Consider the following 17,904-nt stretch of genomic DNA (forward strand, 5'->3'; position numbering starts at 1 on the left):
AGCTGTCAGGACTGAAGCCTTATTATTTACTAGGGTGTGAAGTACTACAGCTGGTCTCTGGGGGCCTCTGGGAGAAGCCCTGTATTTCTTGCTACTTTATATCTGTGTTGTTTACAGTAACTACACTGTGGTTGATTTAAGGTTCACACACTGTTACTGCTGCACATTTGGTGGCACATAAAGAATGTGCCCAAACTGCCACTTTGTTAACGCTACAGTCACACTAGGGAAAACAGTGGTTGGAGGTCGCAACACGAGCAAAAACATTGTGATCGAGTAAGATGAACTTGCAGCCTTGTTGTCTTTGAAATAGTTCCCTTGAATATGGAGACCAGGTTTGCCATCACTCATAAACAGTTGCTATCTTCAAAGCAACTAGACAGCCTTAAAACACCAATAAGATGGAGTTAGTATGCTATCCGTTTGCTGTTGAATGGGGTGAGGCTGGCAAATACATGCAATCTGTTTGTGACAATATAGCAGTTAACTGCGGTACATTGGTGAAAATTGCTAATCTATTTTCATCTGTTGCTGTCTGCACAAATGGAAATTCACATTAGCTACTTACATTCAGAGGCCAGCCAGGGCATCGTAGATTTGGAACAGAAATTCCTCCACTAATAGTGACCTAGTTACTCCAGGACAGCAATTTAACAGCAAACAATGCTTCTATATAAAAGCAGTCTTACTTTACATAGGAATATAAGCAGACTACGGCCAGCTGGCAGCCAGTTCAGTTGAATCCCATATTGCAAAGAGATGCGTCACAGATGCTCATTGGATTAGATTTTAACAAGCTGATAATCTGTCTGCTTTTATAAATTAGATTCAATTACTTGCAAACCTTTGCGATTCTGTCTAAGAGTGATTGTAGCCATGCATGATCAGGCGACCCGTGCAATCGCCTCAAACTGCAGCTCCTTGCCGTCAGTTACCGAAGGCAAAAACAATTCAAGATAGTCACCTTTTGTTCTTTTAGCCAGTGCAATAATTGCAGAATATTCTTGTAACAGCCTCTAGGGTGTACATCACACAACATCAGTTCAGCTTTAATTATGCAGCATGGCAACTGTTATCTCAAGGGAAGCTTTACATTGTAATGTAAAGACCTCACAGTATTATAAAGGTAACCTAGAGATCCCCAATGAACAAGCGCTTTGCAGCAGTGAGGGGAAAAAACACTTTTATCAGGAAAAAGTGAAAAAAAGCAAAGAGAGAGGAAGAGCACAGATAAACAAACAATACCAGCTATGACAATAAAACACCTTTCTGCTGCAGGCTGAAATCCCACGGGCGGTCTGACACTTCAGAAGACTGATAGTGCTGAGTTCAGCTTTTTTTCTTTTTAATCAATAAAAGACATCCTCCCTGCTGGCTGATATTTTGCTATGTCATGCAGATCCTAGAAAAACACTTTTTCAGATTTCATAGATTTCTATTATTATTATTATTATTGCTTTGAAAGTGGCAGAGTTTTCACTTATTTTCAAGCCAAAAGTTCACAATGAACTTTTGGCTTGAAAATAAGTGAAATATGTTTTTAGTTGAAAAAAAGTGAAACATGTCTTGTGTTTTTTCAGGTAGACCCAATATTGCTGTCAGCCAGAGGTTAGATCTTTGGATTTGACAATAAACGAGACTGATTATTCTCGTCTGACTCCGTCTAGGCTTCACCATCACTGAAACGAGCTACAATCAGTCCCAGTTCTCCACAGTCCAGCAGCTGCAGGACTCCAGCACCCTGGAGTCTCAGGCCCTTTCATCCAGCTATCACCCCCCAAATCTGCTTCATGTTCCCCCTGCTGAGGTGGTGAGTTATGATCAGCTTTCCTTCTTTCATTTTATATACATCATTACATTTTCATTAGTGTGCAATCACCTGAAACTAAACATCGTGTTTTCACTGGGTTCAAATCAGCCCACTGGATCTGATATAGAGAGACGGCTGTTTTCTACATAGCCCAAAATGTTGTGTATTATTTCTACAGTAGCAAATAAAATGCTAAAAACACAATGGGGTCACATGGCCTTCTTTCATATACAGTCTGTAGACTCTACCATGCATATGTTATGCATATACTAGTGTCAGTAACCTAATTTATTCCCTGTCCTTGAAAATGCACATGTATTTGTATGTGTTTTAAGTTGAGCCAGTATTGATCTTTTTTTATGCAGACGAATGGGCTTCTTCAGCAGAGCAGTCAAAACGACCTCCAGTTGCCTACAGAGACACAGGAGTACCAGGAAGACGGTGAAGACAACACAAAGAGAGCCTACAGGTCTGTGTGTGTTTCCATGCACCTATACGAGTGTGTTAAGAAATGACTCCCACCTGTCAGAAGTTTGAATGACAGCTTCCACACTTCTTTGCCTGTCTATGCACCTGTATTTCTCAAAGGCAGGTTCTGCAGTTTGTCTTTGCTAAATAATTTCAGAAATCTGTCAGGATAGATGGAGGTCATTAGCTGAGCTCTAGTCATAGGTCTCCTCTCCAGTTATCTCTGCTTAAGACCAGATGATTCGGGACATTCAGTGACATTACCAAAGCTGTTCTTGTTATATTTGCTACAAGTGACTGCACTTTAAAGTAAATCTTTGCCCATTCTTATGTTGTCCACAATCTGCTCCCTCAATCGTCATGACTCACCTCCTCCTGGATTGACTACCTTAAGGCTGATCCATTACAGAAGTGATCTCAACCGTACAATGAGCAGAACCTGGTTTAGACCACAACACTCGGCATTCAGACTGAAGAGTTCAATTTTTATCTCATCAAAGTAGAAAATGTGCCCTTGTGTTGTTTGAGAGCAGTTTTACAGACCACGGGTAATTCGAGTGTAGTGTCAGTCTCCTCATTCCACCATTTAGAGCTGATTTCTGCAGCACTTACACCTGATGAGTCTGGGTGCAGGTTTTCTGACATGATCACTGATCATAAACCTCTGCTAGGCTCTCCTGTCCTTTTTTCTTGATCTACAGTCTTGTTATTAACTTTGTGTCCCCTAAATCACCCAAAGAAATCTGTTTTCAGAACCTAAAAAGATTAATGATATGAAGTGTTATAAGCAGTGACCTTGAGGAGGCAGATGGTTTATAACTTTGTCCTTAATAACTTTACCTAACTTTGTTATCAGCATCTTTCAATTTAAACTTTTGCACAGATAAAGGAATTGTATTTACGAACTTGGCCCAGAGATTTATTCGCTCATGTGTCTCAGGCTTCTCATTATGTTGAAATGGATTGACATCATTTTTTTCTCTACTTATTTTGCCTCATTTAGGGATTTAACTGAAATGAAAGTCATTGGTTTTCTAATTTATTTCTCGTTAGACAGTTGGTGACAGTTTGATAGGGACAGTTTGCTGTCTATCCATGTGAGGAGTTTCCCTGTAATGCAATTCAGGTTGGAATAAATGACACTCAGACAGGTTTTACAAATTAACGTGCACACGGGTGAGAGCTCGAAAGAGACTCACACACCCTGGAGCAGTTGTCAGCCTTTATTTATACTCAAGCATGTTTGCGTCTCAGAAACATGCAGGAAGAGATAACATACAACTGTGCAGGCTTCCTGCTGAGCTTGCACAACGTAACTTCTCTAGTAAAAAGAGCAAACACATCTAGAAAACCTTAAATGAAATGTACTTCTAAACATAAACATAATAAAATCTTTCAACAATCCATAAAAAATGACCAGATAATAGTTCAGTTTCTAAATAAATCTAAATACATTAACTGCACTATGTGGACAAAAGTACTGGGCCATCTCTTTTATATTCGAAAAGCTGAGCCTGTAGTTTGTACTAAATTATTCAGTTTAGCTCTGGCAGATGATGTAAAGGCTCACCTGACTGACGAGTGTAGTGCAATACAGCCCAGGGCCTTTGCTTCATCATGTCCTCTGCCTATGCCTTTTCTTTTTTTTATTATCATTATCAGATAATGCCTTATGCTTTTATGTGGTTTATGGTCACGTTTAAGAAAAGACTAACAGATGTTGCACAAAACCACCAGTTAAAATACAACATGGTTGCGAAAGGCAAGGTGCTGTTTTCTTAAGCTGTCCTGTGTTTATGTCCTTTCTGTAATTCACAAATAACTTTAGGCTGTGTTGATCACCCGTCCGGTGAAATATTGCTATATTATTAAAAATGTAATAAAATTATTACATGTTAAAAATTGTTCCAATTCGCATAAATTACTGTTCCAGCTCTGGTAAACAACAATAATTCATAATGATTCACAGTGATTCATTCATTCATGTTGTTGTTTTTTCCATCATCAGGTGTAGTTGGTGCAGTAAAGCCTTTAAAAAGTCAAGCCACTTGAAACAGCACGTGAGATCGCACACTGGAGAGAAACCATTCGGATGTAACCTCTGTGGACGAGCCTTTGTGTCAGCTGGAGTACTCAAGTCCCATCTGAATACCCATACAGGTGAGCTCGAGGTCGAGGATGCCATGTTTCACAATGGCATCCTAATTTGTCTAAATTATCCACACTCTAGTCCTTCAAAAGTGGAATAATTCTATGAACTAAACATACTAAACATGACATTGATTCCATTTTAATTTTTTAATTTTTAAGGTCTTTTCAGGGACTGGCAGTAACAGTAGTGTCACCCTAGAGGCTGTCACAAGGATCACACAGCACCTTACCTCTGTTCTGTCTTCCCAACAGGAGTGAAGCCCTTCAAGTGTGATGTTTGTGATGCCTCCTTCACCACAAATGGCAGCCTGAATCGCCACATGATCATTCACATCAAGTCTTTCAAATGCTCCATGTGTAATGAGAGCTTCCGGACCAGCCTGCTATGTAAGAGGCATATGAAAAAGGAGCACCCCATGGACGATCAAAGTAAGCATTACTGCACTCCGCACTCCAAATCAAAACTAAAGACTTAAACCATATTTGACATGAGTGGGAGCAGGGGTCACGCCATGGTCTTCTCTGTTTAAGCTATACTGTTTACACTAATGTTAATTTTATTTCCAAGGTGCATAGAGTGATAAACTTGAGTTATTCTGCATTTATATTAAACTATATGTTAGCCATGTGGTCCACCAGACGTCTACTTAAACAGACGTAGAAAGTTATTTGTTTACTTATTGTTTACGCATTTATTTATTTGTCTTTTTGGACATAAGCTAATTAAGTTGGTTAATGTGTTCTGTTAACCATTAAGCTTTCTTATTGCCCATTTAGCCAGGTTTGCATGAAGAACAAACAAAAAACAAATACCCATCTGACTGATGGATAATCCATGAGTCAGAAAAGACTGATGGATTAGCCAATCAGCTGATATGCATCCACTTGTGTCCAATAATTATGGTAGGCTAGATCATGTATTGATACTTGTGAACATAGCTGAACATTATTCAGTGCTCTTTCACTGGTATAGTCTGTGTTTGGTTTTATCTTTATGCTGAAAGAGGGAAAAACTCGCTGGTCTCTCCATCTTACACTGTTATGCAGAGCTGTACCTACACCACTTTTCCTTCAGTGAAGAGAGCCACATTAATCAAGTACAACATACATTATATCAGGCTTCAGCTTGTCTGAGTGCATCTTTGTCTCAGTCCAAGCCGCCTAGCATCAAATTAAAGTGTCACCCAAAGGTAGAAAGTGAAAAAAACTCACTCTGTTTATCACAGTTATAGGTCTGGAGTCAAGTCAAGATGTGGAAGAAGAGGAAAATGATGAGGAAAGTGAACAAAAGACATCAAAGAGGAGGGGTATGGAAATTATCACGTTCACTGAAGAGCAGGCGGCCGAATTGGCGAAGGATCCCGGCGAGGAGGCCTCGGTTTCGGAGCGAATACTCGCTCAGTCGGCAGCTGAAAGAGATCGGATCAGCGAGATTAAAGACAAAGCCGTGGAGCTGGAAACTGAACCCAAGTTTGCCAACTGCTGCAATTACTGCCCCAAGAGCTTCAAGAAGCCCAGCGACCTCGTCAGGTAAGTGTTGTGCTGCGTATGTCAGTTTGGAAGAACTTTGTTTGCTGCAGTAGTCAAAGTCTGAATTGTGTGAGTGTTGATGATTGGAGGCCTATAGGACTGTGGACCTTATTTAGGTTTACAGCACTTGTCTGAACTGAATAATGACACAGCATAATAGCATTAACATTGCTACTGTTTCCTCACACCCACAGTTGGGCTGTGAAAATGCAGTGTAGATTACATTAACCATCTAAAGAAAATAAGAAACAGCCTTAGATATAAATCATCAAGCTATAATTTTATGCATTAAGTAGATGTTGGATAGATTAGAAACAAGCAATAGTTTATAAGTATGAAGCCAAGGACAACAAACCAAGGACATCAGGAGGTCAAAATAAATGCATTTGAAATCTCTTCAGATTCTGCTCCATGTTATTAAAACTGTGCCGCAAACACATTTTTATGATCTTTTTCGGTTTCTCAGCTAAACAACTCACCAGAAAGATAAACTGTTTGTCCATGGATGATAACCATTTGTATATATCTATTCATATTAGGGTGTGTCTTTACTTTATATTCATTTAGTTCGTTTAAAAGAAATGTATTCATCACTTTGATATTCTCATGTGTCCTTGTGCTCTTGCAAGTATAACGATATCAATCCTTTTCGATGTCCAGGCACATCAGGATCCACACAGGAGAGAGGCCTTACAAGTGTGATGAATGTGGGAAGAGTTTCACAGTGAAGTCGACCCTGGACTGCCACATTAAAACACATACAGGTTTGTGGTTAATCAGTAGAATATGTTGCTGTCTTGTTGCTGACTTGTTTGTGTCACCACAAACACCAACCTTACCTTAAAGAAGCTGACACAGTAAGATCGAGCTCTGTTAATTCTGTTCGTTTTAGTAGACCTAGCTAAGCTAACCTTTTAGCGCCGGTTTCCAGTACTAAAGTGCTAAGCTGTGCTAACAAGATGCTGACTGTTGTATGTAGTTATTCAAACTGTAAAAAGAAAATAAATGAGTTTTCCACAAGGCTGGGCTATTTTCACAGGAATTTCTCAAGTTTGTTATTCATCTGCATGTATAACCCAGCTGTACTCCATTGTTAATAGTAGTCATTTATTTGTATAACACTTTTTTTCAAACACACAGTCAAGAATACATTCATACATAACATTAGGTTGTATAAAAATGGCTGTACATCGTAACAAGATGGTGCAATGCTTTAGTAATTTAAAATAAGAGCATGGACCAAAAAGGGTCCTAATCTAATGATTAGAGAGATCAACTGCTGGAATACAGTCTCAGCAGATCGGCTTATACAGCTCATCTACTGAGACCTTGACATTTGTAGTCATTTAGATGTGATTAATAGCATCTTAAAATGCATTGTGAATTTTTCAGGACGACGAGATCACTGAAAAGTGCACGCCTAAAGCAAGTTAATCAAGATAAGAGAAAAAGAGAAAAAAATTTTGTATTAAAAGTAGTAAAAGTTATTGGCTGACATTAAAGGTTAGACGTTTTTCTCTTTCTCAGATCAAAGAACCAAGACTAGATTCAAGATTCAAAATTCACATGCTGGTCAAAAATAAGCCTGCTCTTTGATGACACTGATAACACACAAAGAAAGGTTGCAAAGGCCAATTGATGCACCCTGGGGTTTTTAAAGAGCAATGATTCATTTTTTAGTTTGCCGCACATAACATCCTCTTTGTTTCTTATTCAGGTCAGAAGCTTTTCAGCTGTCATATGTGCAACACCTCCTTCTCTACAAAGGGGAGCCTGAAGGTGCACATGCGCCTCCACACCGGCTCCAAGCCCTTCAAGTGTCCCTTCTGCGATCTCCGCTTCAGAACTTCGGGTCACCGCAAAACCCACATCCAGTGTCACTTCCGTCCAAACGGCGACGGCCGCAAATCCAAGCGCTCCTCCTCGTCCTCCAGTCAGGCCAGACAGGGTCAAGACCCAGCGACTGGGCAGGCTGTGGCTCCAAGTCAGGGGCAGCAGCCAGCTGGATCAGAGGCTCTTCAGTCTGTGGGACTGCTGCAAACACCCAGCGCTGACCCCAGCATTTACCTCCCAGCTAACCAGGTTCTCACAGGGCAGTTTGACCAGAATCTACTGCAGTCAGGACTAGTAGGACAGGCCATACTGCCCGCCTCCATGTCAGGTAGGGATTATTAATGAGCCATTACTTTAATGCTGTAAAAAAGAGCATTGCAGCAAGAACAATGGAGTATTGTTTATAACACACTTTTGATTTTAACTGACAGGTTCTAATGTTGTCAGCAAAGCATCATAAAAGCATGAAATGAGTGAAGACTGGTGCCCAAACTTTAGTATCCAAGATATCACTGTGCAGCATAATGGATGACCCACTGGCAACACATTTCTTGTGAATGCCACAAAGAGTTACACATTGCTTGCTGGTTGAAATGATAGGTGTATGATTAATGCGCCAACATTTGGTTGTTGTCAGCGGTTGTGACAGGAATGCCCCAGAGGATCATCATTTGTAAAGGCGTCTCATTGCTTCATATTCAGTTGGCAGCATCAAGGGCAAAAAAGGGTTACACCGCAGCACCCGATGCCAAGCAGACAAAAACCCGCCTTCATTGAAGCCCCAGCGCAGTGCGTGGTTGTTTTTGAGAGAAATCGGTCTTTATGTGATGAGAAAAATCTATCAAAGCATCTCCAAACATTCACAGTGATCAAATAAAAGAAAAGGGAAACAACAAATGATGCAGGGATGTCATTGTGATTATTAATTGGGTTTTTGGAGGAGCTCTGATTTCTAAATGCAGCACTGCAGTCAAACATTCTCTAAAATGTTTGAGAAGATTAGGTTGATGAAGTCTGGCAACATATAAATTTACTTTTCCCACCCTCCACCTGGAGCAGGACAGTGGAGGAGGCAGCCAAAAATGCTTTCCAGCCTTTACTTTCTTTTTCAAGCAGAGTATTCAGGATTCCTTCCCCCCCCTCCATGTCTCGCTGTCTCTCAGTGACAGTGTACATGTCACTGAAAGCAAACCTCCCCACCCTCTCTCTTTCATCATCTGGGGAATAACTGAATCCAGATTTTTCTTTGTTGTCTGTCAGTCTTTGGCAGGCAAGTGTCATTAGATATTCTGCTCTCATAGAGATTTTTCCACTCCAGAAGGAACCATTAGGGTAGCTAATGGTAGCTCAGAAACCCTGCACTGCATACAATGTGTTGGAGGTCATGGCCTTTGACATCTCATGTAAAATTAAGTTATGTGAAATCAGGGGTATCCTCATCTCTTGTCTTAAAGTTGTGTTTCAACATAGAAAACTTGCAACTCACATTTTCCTGCTAAGAACTGTTATCTGTTAATTATAGTCTTACTCGCATTGTCCTAATCCTGTATAATTACAAAGCTACTCTCCTGTCAAACATCTACATATGTTTGTGTCTGTGTGTGTGCTTCAGCTGCAGGAGACTTGACCGTGTCGCTCCCAGATGGCCTTACCACGCTGGACGGCATCCACTTGCAGCTGACGCCCGCCAACCTGGTGTGTCCCAACGTCCAGATCTCCGGCATCGACACCAGCAACATCAACAACATCACACTACAGGTTACACATCACCTCTGTGTTATTATCCATATTACTATCCGTGTCTAGCTAGCCTAATGTAGGTTGAGATGTGTTTGAGTAATGGTTATTGAAATAGTGTAAGCTATTGAAGGGTGGGTGGTGGCAGGGTGGCAGTCACCAGCCAATCAGGATTGGTGGAATGAGATAAATGCTTCTGAGTAATAGACAGGGAGGCACATCCCATAGTGATACATGCTAGGAATGAGAACAGTGTCAGTCAACAAAGTCATACATAAAACTTTGAAAATGTTTAAAAGCATCGAAAGGAAATCTTATCATTACTTTATCCCATAATGTAAAAGAAAAGAAAATCCTAACATTGTTGCTGATTCCCCCACACATGCTCTCTTTCATTTTCAAGTTAAGTAATACTCTCTCCTTTCAGATCGATCCTGCCCTCCTGCAGCAGACTCTACAGCAAGGCGGCCTCCTCTCGCAGCCCCTGAGTGTCGACACAGGTCTGGTCTCCCACTCAGGGAGCCAGCTCATGTCTACGACTGACACCTCAGTGTCTGCCAACGTTGTCATCCACCCACTGACCAGCCTGGCCTTGCAGCCCTCCACTATCACACCTGCGCAGGTCACAATGGCTGGACTATCTGAGCAGGATGCTGCCAGTATGTATGACAGCTATAAGTGAAAAAAACATACAGACTGGCCACGTTGTACTAGGAAGTAACCATCTGTGTATGCCTTGCTGTTGGTTGTGCAGCTTCTCAGGACCTAAGCAATGTCATGGGCAGCTCTGGGCTAGTTGCAGGTGGCAACGGCGGTCAGGAGATCACCCTGACCATCAACAACTCCAGCCTGACACAAGCTCTCGCCCAGGTCCAGGCTTCAGCTGCTGGTTCTGGCACAGCAGGAGGAAATCCTCAGGAGATCACCCTCACCATATCAGGTAGAGACAGTCTCATATGCCACACGTCAATCAAAAATATCAAATACCAAAAATACACAGCTCTGCTGAACATGTTTTTTAGTAAAGACAGAAAGGGGCTATTGATAACAAACATGGGAAAAAGTAATAATAAAAAACCCTCAACTGTCAGTATTGATTTTCTCACTCAGGCAAGCACAGGAGCAGGCAAAGAGGGAAAAAATGAAGCCAATAATAACTCAGAGCCACTTCACAAACCCAGATTTAAAGACACTCTATTAGAGGCCATTTTTCAGCTTCTGTATACGCCATCAGCATCACCCATTTGGCTGTATCTGTATCATCTGGGGATATAAAGTACATTGCATCGACAATGTGAAGGAGAGATGTAGCTGTATCACTAAGCCTGCTAAGTCTACTCAGCTCGGCTCAGTCTCTTTCATTTCAGCCCCCTGACTTATTGTACTGTGATTTCAGTCTTTCAGATTAAAACTTTAAGAAGTTATTCTCATTTTAAGTTTTTTATTTATGAATAAGTGCAGTCATAAAAACAGCATTGTATGCAGTTCCATCAAAAATAAGATATTTTCCTGCCAAGGCAGCAGAAATTGTTGGGCTGGAAATTCATTGTCTTAAGAGAGAAAAATGTTATCAGTCATATTTTTCCCCTTACACAAGTACTTTTTATTTTAGTGTGACAATATAATTATTTAATAAAAGTTAAACACTTATTAAACTGCACTGTATGTGGCATTGCATGGCATATTAATCATGTGTAAAACCTAACTCAATTAACCCTGAAGGAATTTTGTTGAGTTACTTCGTTTGAATCTTACTTTGTTACTTTGTTTGCATTTGATCACCCTTTAAAATATGAACTAGATTTTAGAAAACACTTAGCATCTTTATAATAGAAGCAAATAACCTCATGAAAATAATTGCAAGTCATGTTCTACGACACCATTGCAGGTCAGGATCTGCTCCCCCAGCCAAACAATCCCAGTGCTGCTGAGATGAACGGCAGCATCAGGCTAGCATCACCACTAAACGGCCAAACCACCAGTGCAACTCTGACCATCACCAACGACCACCTGCTACCTCAAAGCCACGCCAATACTGGAAATGCAGGTAAGACTATACATGTCTTCTAACCGCGTGTGATAAGAGAGTTGCATTCTTTCCAAACGATTTTTACAGCCTACTTCAAATATGTATCTGCATGTAATATTGCCCTGGTCATGAAAGACATGCATGACCAGAGAAGATCCTGAATTTGACGTGCACCGTCTTCCTTTTGCATCTCCCTCACATAGTTTCACAAAAGCCATTTTTTCAAAAGCTAAAATACAGTAGCTGGCATGACTTGCAGGCTGCCAGTAGCTCTCCATGAGCTAAAAAAGATATGCCTGTTTATCAGACTCCTATAAAGGCTGTTATGTTTTACCTCCACTGCTGTTTTCACTCTCTTAGCCCTGAAGCATCCCTCCTGTGCTGCTGCATGCACGTTCATCTTCTTATGACTTGCAGCTGCAAACATTTTGTTTTCATTCACATTTTGTTCAGGATCCCAACAGGTTTCCTTTAGGATTTTTTTTGTAATATGACAAGGCTTTTGGGTTTCAGAGAAACTAAACTTTACTAGAACTAGAGGGCACAAACTGTCGGGGGTCTCCCAACTGTGGAGAGATCAAAGTGCACGAGGAAAGCTGCCGGATAGATTTTCAATACTGAGAAACCTTCATAGCCTGCCATGTCCAGATCACTCGAGGGATATTAAAAAATTGCTATGACAGAAATGAAGTTTGAACTTTTCTGCTCTCTAACAGGAAGCATGCCAGAAAAATTGCAACTCAGGTTTGTGGGTTTTTATTTTTCTCCAGACAAAAAGCTAAAGCAGGCTTGTCAATTGCAGCAAACTGTCAATGCTGCTGGATTCAAGTGTTTTGGAACGCCTCAATTCGAATGCTAGGAGCTAACTTTGACAGATGGTTAACACCTCTTTCTTTAGCTACCCACTAGGGTTGCAGTCATCAATTGTTACATTGACTGACTGACTAATTGGATAATAAATACTTGTGTCTTCTTAATAAGCATTAGTAAATATTCAAAAGAGAAAAAAATTACAGGTCTTTCAAAATGAGCTGCTGTTGGTTTCCATTTTAGAAATTCCAGTGTTTTAAAGATGAAGTGCATATGGCATCTGTCAAAAAAAGAAAAACAGCTTAACCCTTTGACCCTGTTTATTCGCCATGAATTATATTTTTTAAAGAAAATTATTATTAATTATATTAAATGCAAAAATATATAAATACTCTCAAGTCAAATAAAAAAAGATATATATGCAATCTAAACAAAGGCATAAAAATATATCTTAATTTTGTCATTTTGGAAGGATTTCTGACATTAGTAGGAGGCAAAAAGAGTTCTGACAGTGTTTTCTCTTCGAATGAGGAAGATTTGTGGTGTTCGTGTCTGTGAGATTTTGTGCTTTGCAAGTTTAAGTGTACAACTGAATGAGTGAGTTTGTGGCTTTAAAACCTACCAACCCTGAGGTCAGTGGGGTTTTACTGGCTTTGATCTGAAAAACGTTGTGAAAGTCTTGAAATAAATATGGTCCAGTACACCCCATGCCCCCCTTTAGACTCACCCCTGTTCACTTACATGTAAAATAGGAGAAGCTGTACAATTTAAACATATTATCAAACTGAATTAGCAGTTTATCAGCATACTTTAATACAAGTTCTGGAGGCTTGAATAACTACTTTCTAGTTATCCAGTCCAGTCTGTGAGAGAGTGATCTGTGGTCTGTGATTAGAAAGTAAAGGGCTTGTGGACTGTGACAGGAAGTGAAAACAAACATCAAAAGATTTGCATTGTCTGAGATGATTCCCCTGATTGTCTGTTGACTGGTTCGCTTGTCACCTAGAAGCCTAATCAAATTTTCAGTCTCATCTATCTCTCTTCATTACCTTCCACTTAACTCAAGTGGAAATAAAATAAAATAATAACAATAATCCCACAGCTTCTCTGAGACACAGAGAGCATCTTTGATTTTGTTGCTTTGGCTAAAACCTTCCTGTCACTCTGTCTGCAGACACGGTTCAACCTGTGATTTGACTGAGAAACTGTATTTTTATTCAAACCAAATATTGTCTAGTTGTGTGCGTCTCTAATCTAATATCCTCCCTGACCAAACCTAATGAATATGCCAGTGTTAGTTTCAGTCAGAGAGCAAAGCACCCAAAGAGCTGTGGTTGCCAGCCCAAACCCTCATCTGTCTTAGAAAGTGTCCCAGATTTATGCGAGAGGATATTTGTCAAAAGACTGTTTTGTAAAGCATGCAGTGAAATTATCCTTCGTTCTGGCCAGCCAGAGATATGATTTCATAGACCTAACAGGAAATGAAAACTGCTCTGATAAGGCAGTAGGAGAGGCGAGATTAGTGAATGTAAGTGGGCTAAAACTGCAGCTTTCGGCTGCTCCCTTGTCACAGACAGGCAGAGTTTTACACCGGATTCCCTCCCTGACGTAACCCCAAAGGGGATTTTTGACTGTAATTGAACCAGTGACCCTTCATTTGCCAAGAAAATGTGTTAACCACTACACCAATGGAGACACTAATACTGAAAAAAGTTTTTTGCAAAAGTGAAAAATGAGCCTTTTTATGGCATCCATTTAAATACAGTTTCTTTATATGTCTGCATTTCTTGCGCAGTTGCTGGTGGCATGAACCAGCTGGGTATTAACCTTTTAACCACTCTCTCCTGTCAGTCACCAGTCTGCCACCAAGCACCACCCTGTCTCACACTGCTGCCTCCCAGAGCCTAGTGATGTCACCAGGAGCTGTGGCCAGTGATGGCAGCGTCACACTAACCCTTGCAGATGCTCAGGGCATGCTGGATGGCGTCACTTTAAACCTCAATACACAGGTAAAAAAAACCCAATACACAATTCACAGACTGTACTAGCTGCTGTTTTGTATTATTACTAATTTAACATGACAATCAAAATGTGTCATGAAGTGCTTTTTCACAGTGTATTTTGTTTTTTAGGGTCAGGCTTTCCCGGCAGTACTGAACGATTCTGGCCTAACAGGACAGCCAGGGACCACAGGCCAGCAGGTCATACTGGTTAGCCACCAGTCCCAGTCTGCAAATGGAGCAACAGACAATGGATATACCGTAAGTATATTTGTTTTGTTTGCTTCACAAATCCAGGGGAAGAGCTGCTAAACTAAGGCGGGCAGCATCTTGCAGTTCAATTGCTGTAAAAGAAAGCGGATCTCAAAGAAATGAGTGCCTGTCAGCTGATGTTTATACCATCACCATTATGCATTGTAAGCTCTTTGTCTTTGTGCATGCTTCAGATTTCCACTGATAAGGGTGGGAAAGAGCTCCAGGTGGATACTGATAACCGAAATCAGTGTTTCTACTGTAATCAAGTGTGCCAGAATGCCAATACACTGCGACGTCACTGCAGACAGGCTCACGGCAAGGACCGCTGTCATGTCTGCAGCCTCTGTAGAAAGGCCTTCAAGCGAGCTACACACCTGAAAGTAAGAACTAATACAGACACAGCCTGTTGAAAAACTGTTTTAAATCTAAGCTACTGAGAGCATTTATCTAAAGCCAATATGCATCCAGCTATTGGAATACAGAAAAATAAAACCCTGCTTTATATATAAAGACATAGAAATGATAAATGACCCTCTTTAGGTTTTATTAAAGCAGTATGTCAACTTGCATGGCACGGTTTGTTTTTTTTATTTTATTTTTATTAGTCAGTTCCTCTACCTTAGGTGTGAAAGTTATAGATTTGAAGACTGCAAGAAAAGTAGCTTCACATTTTAATGCATCAAAAAACTCAATACAGCACAGTCTGTGTAAAGGTAAATCTTCAAGTTGCAGTCCCTGTCACTTTTAACTACACAACAAAGCAATCAGACGATGAAGGAGCGTGTGTGCTTCTCTTTGCCGATGACCCTCTTCATGCGGTAGGAAGAGTCAAGCACATAAATGCCCGGGAGAAGGAAGACACAGCTCCGTACTCAAGCGCTTTTCCGGCCATTTTTCATGTTTCTTCTCAAAGGCCACAAAGTGAAAGCCCTTTTTTTCTGTAAATGTACCCCAGTGCGTTGAACAGTAACCGTCTCCCATGAATGTAATGCGGCCGAGATTAATTGTTGTCACGCAGAGAGTGGCCGAGCTCTTTCCACATCCCTGAGACTCTTTATTCGTCTGCAACCAGGAGTTGGATGTTGATGGTTTTTTTAGGGATGAATTAGTCCTGCAGTTATTTTTCATTTTTCCTGTTGGACCCCAGATAATGATTTGGCTTTTTTAACTACAGCCAGACATCCAAAAACTTTAGCTTCGTAATATACTGAAAAAATTAACTGCACACTTACAGAATACCCAATCTGTTTTTGCTTCAAAGCAAAATCCTCCGGAAATATCAGGAATCAGATACATTAATAATTTGGTGCAATTGTATAGTAGTCCACTGTCATAAATCACTGTAGCTTTTTACGCTGCAATAGAATATTTACCTCAATTAATATATAATAACTTACTGCCTTTTTTTGCCAAAAGTTAAGGAGGTTTCTTTTGTGTGTACACCAGAGATAAAGCTACAGCCAGCATAGCTTACAGTGTAGAAATGGGAGACTGACTAGCCTAGCTCACGCCAGATGTAACAAAATCACCCTATCAGTTCTTCAGTGTACACCATGGTGTGTTTTTTGCCAGCTCTTTTACTTTTATGTTAGACCCACAGTGAACAAAATGTTCCTCCAAACATTATTTTTCAATGTAGTGTTCTTGCAACCCAGTATCGTGATAGCCTTGAATTTCATTTGCTACAGGAATGAATATTCACTATTAACTTCTACTTCATTAGGGTTTAGCATTTGTACAGCTAGGATGTAATAGCTGGTCAGTGTTGGTTACTTGAAAAACTGGGTAAAAAGTGTTAGCATAAGCAGTGTTATATTTCCCTGATAATACAAAAAAGCACTATGATGGTACTAAAACTAGCTTAAAATGTTGTCTGATAATAGTACAAACAAATATAAATAGAACTTGGAGAACAGAAATGTGAGAAGTAATATTTGCAGTAATTCAGAAACAGTGACTACCTTACATAGATTTATGTCATTGAGATCAGTACTCCTGATCAACACTGATCTTAATAAACATTTACTGAGATGAACATATTAATACTGGGTGTAATCTCGTTGTGTTGTCAAAGCAGCCCTAATTCTCTGTGACAAGGTCAAAGGACGCTGCTAATTTCTTTGAGGAATACAAATACAAATGATGAAATACAAACATTTGTGCAGGTTTTTCGCAGCTTGAGCGCCTGTCTGCTGAGGACAGAGTTAGACTGTAACTGTAAACTCATTTCATCTGCAGGAACATAAACGAGTGCACCAGCCGGGCCCGTCACCCAGCTCCCAGAAGCCCAGAGTCTTCAGCTGTTCCTCCTGCGTAAAAGCCTTCGCCAAGCGCAGTCAGCTGGAGAGACACAATCGAACGCACACTGGTAACAAAACACTGCCGTTCATTCTAGTTTAAAATCCCAAACCCTAATCTGACAGTAGATGTAAAAGGCTGAGATGGTTTGGACATGTTCAGAGGAGGAGTGGTAGATAAGAGGAAAGAGGAAGACCACAGAGAAGAACCATAGATGTAGTGAAGAAGGAGATGTGGAGGGTTGGTGTGACAGAGGAGGATGCTAGGAATAAGCTGAGATGGAGGCAGATGATCTGCTGTGGCTGAGTTTGTTTCATAATTTCTTGATTTATTTAGAAATATTGAGTTTGAATAATATAATATTATATTTTGCTTTTACATATTCGGGTTCAATGACTACATAGGGATATACGTTGCCTAGATATTTAGGTACATTAACTCATTTGTTGAGACTAATAATATGATTATTGTAAAAAAAAAAGTGGGATTTCATACAGAGTGTGTCATATTAAGCAGCTACAGTCTTCCCCTTTCAGGCTCACTAATTCATAAATTTATGCAAAGTTTATAAGCACATAAAAACCATATTTCTGTCCTAGGCACTCTGACACGATCAACAGCTTTCATTGTACCTAAAGTTTTATTGGCTTGTTACCATTTCACTGGACTCATTTGAATGAGCAATTCTGATTGGATCTCTCTCTGCTGGGTTATCTGACAATTTTGTGCTGTGGGTTTTTTTATGCTTTATCTTTTAGCAGAAAAAAACGAAAAGCTTCCACTTCCCTTTTGCTCCCAGGTTATGACTGACGTTTGTCGCTGCTTGTTATCTCAAGCCTAGCTTAACAGACGTGACCGGCACTGAAATGAAAAAGGTTTGAGGAGAAGCGACTCTAGTTGTGTAGCTCTGAATTCCTTTGGAATAGGAGCTGTTTCTTTGGTTAGTTTTGTACAGCAAGTTAGTGCAAAGAGTAGTAGCTTAA

At 40.3% G+C, this 17,904-nt stretch overlaps 1 protein-coding gene across 2 annotated transcripts in view; it reads left to right on the plus strand.

Moving 5' to 3' along the window:
- Window positions 1-17,904, plus strand: part of znf236 (zinc finger protein 236) — a 47,635-nt gene that overhangs the window by 22,924 nt on the left and 6,807 nt on the right. For both annotated transcript variants that reach the window (XM_005450660.4, XM_005450661.4), the window contains exons 16-30: window positions 1,668-1,810; window positions 2,176-2,279; window positions 4,287-4,438; window positions 4,682-4,858; window positions 5,656-5,959; window positions 6,620-6,723; window positions 7,677-8,120; window positions 9,405-9,550; window positions 9,957-10,188; window positions 10,284-10,469; window positions 11,418-11,576; window positions 14,220-14,377; window positions 14,501-14,629; window positions 14,815-15,003; window positions 16,862-16,991. In XM_005450660.4, the coding sequence (XP_005450717.1) occupies window positions 1,668-1,810; window positions 2,176-2,279; window positions 4,287-4,438; window positions 4,682-4,858; window positions 5,656-5,959; window positions 6,620-6,723; window positions 7,677-8,120; window positions 9,405-9,550; window positions 9,957-10,188; window positions 10,284-10,469; window positions 11,418-11,576; window positions 14,220-14,377; window positions 14,501-14,629; window positions 14,815-15,003; window positions 16,862-16,991 (2,757 nt within the window). The remainder of the gene's footprint in view (window positions 1-1,667; window positions 1,811-2,175; window positions 2,280-4,286; window positions 4,439-4,681; window positions 4,859-5,655; window positions 5,960-6,619; window positions 6,724-7,676; window positions 8,121-9,404; window positions 9,551-9,956; window positions 10,189-10,283; window positions 10,470-11,417; window positions 11,577-14,219; window positions 14,378-14,500; window positions 14,630-14,814; window positions 15,004-16,861; window positions 16,992-17,904) is intronic.

This window comes from Oreochromis niloticus, linkage group LG11 (genome assembly GCF_001858045.2).
Source record: "Oreochromis niloticus isolate F11D_XX linkage group LG11, O_niloticus_UMD_NMBU, whole genome shotgun sequence".
NCBI classification, from domain to species: Eukaryota; Metazoa; Chordata; class Actinopteri; order Cichliformes; family Cichlidae; genus Oreochromis; species Oreochromis niloticus.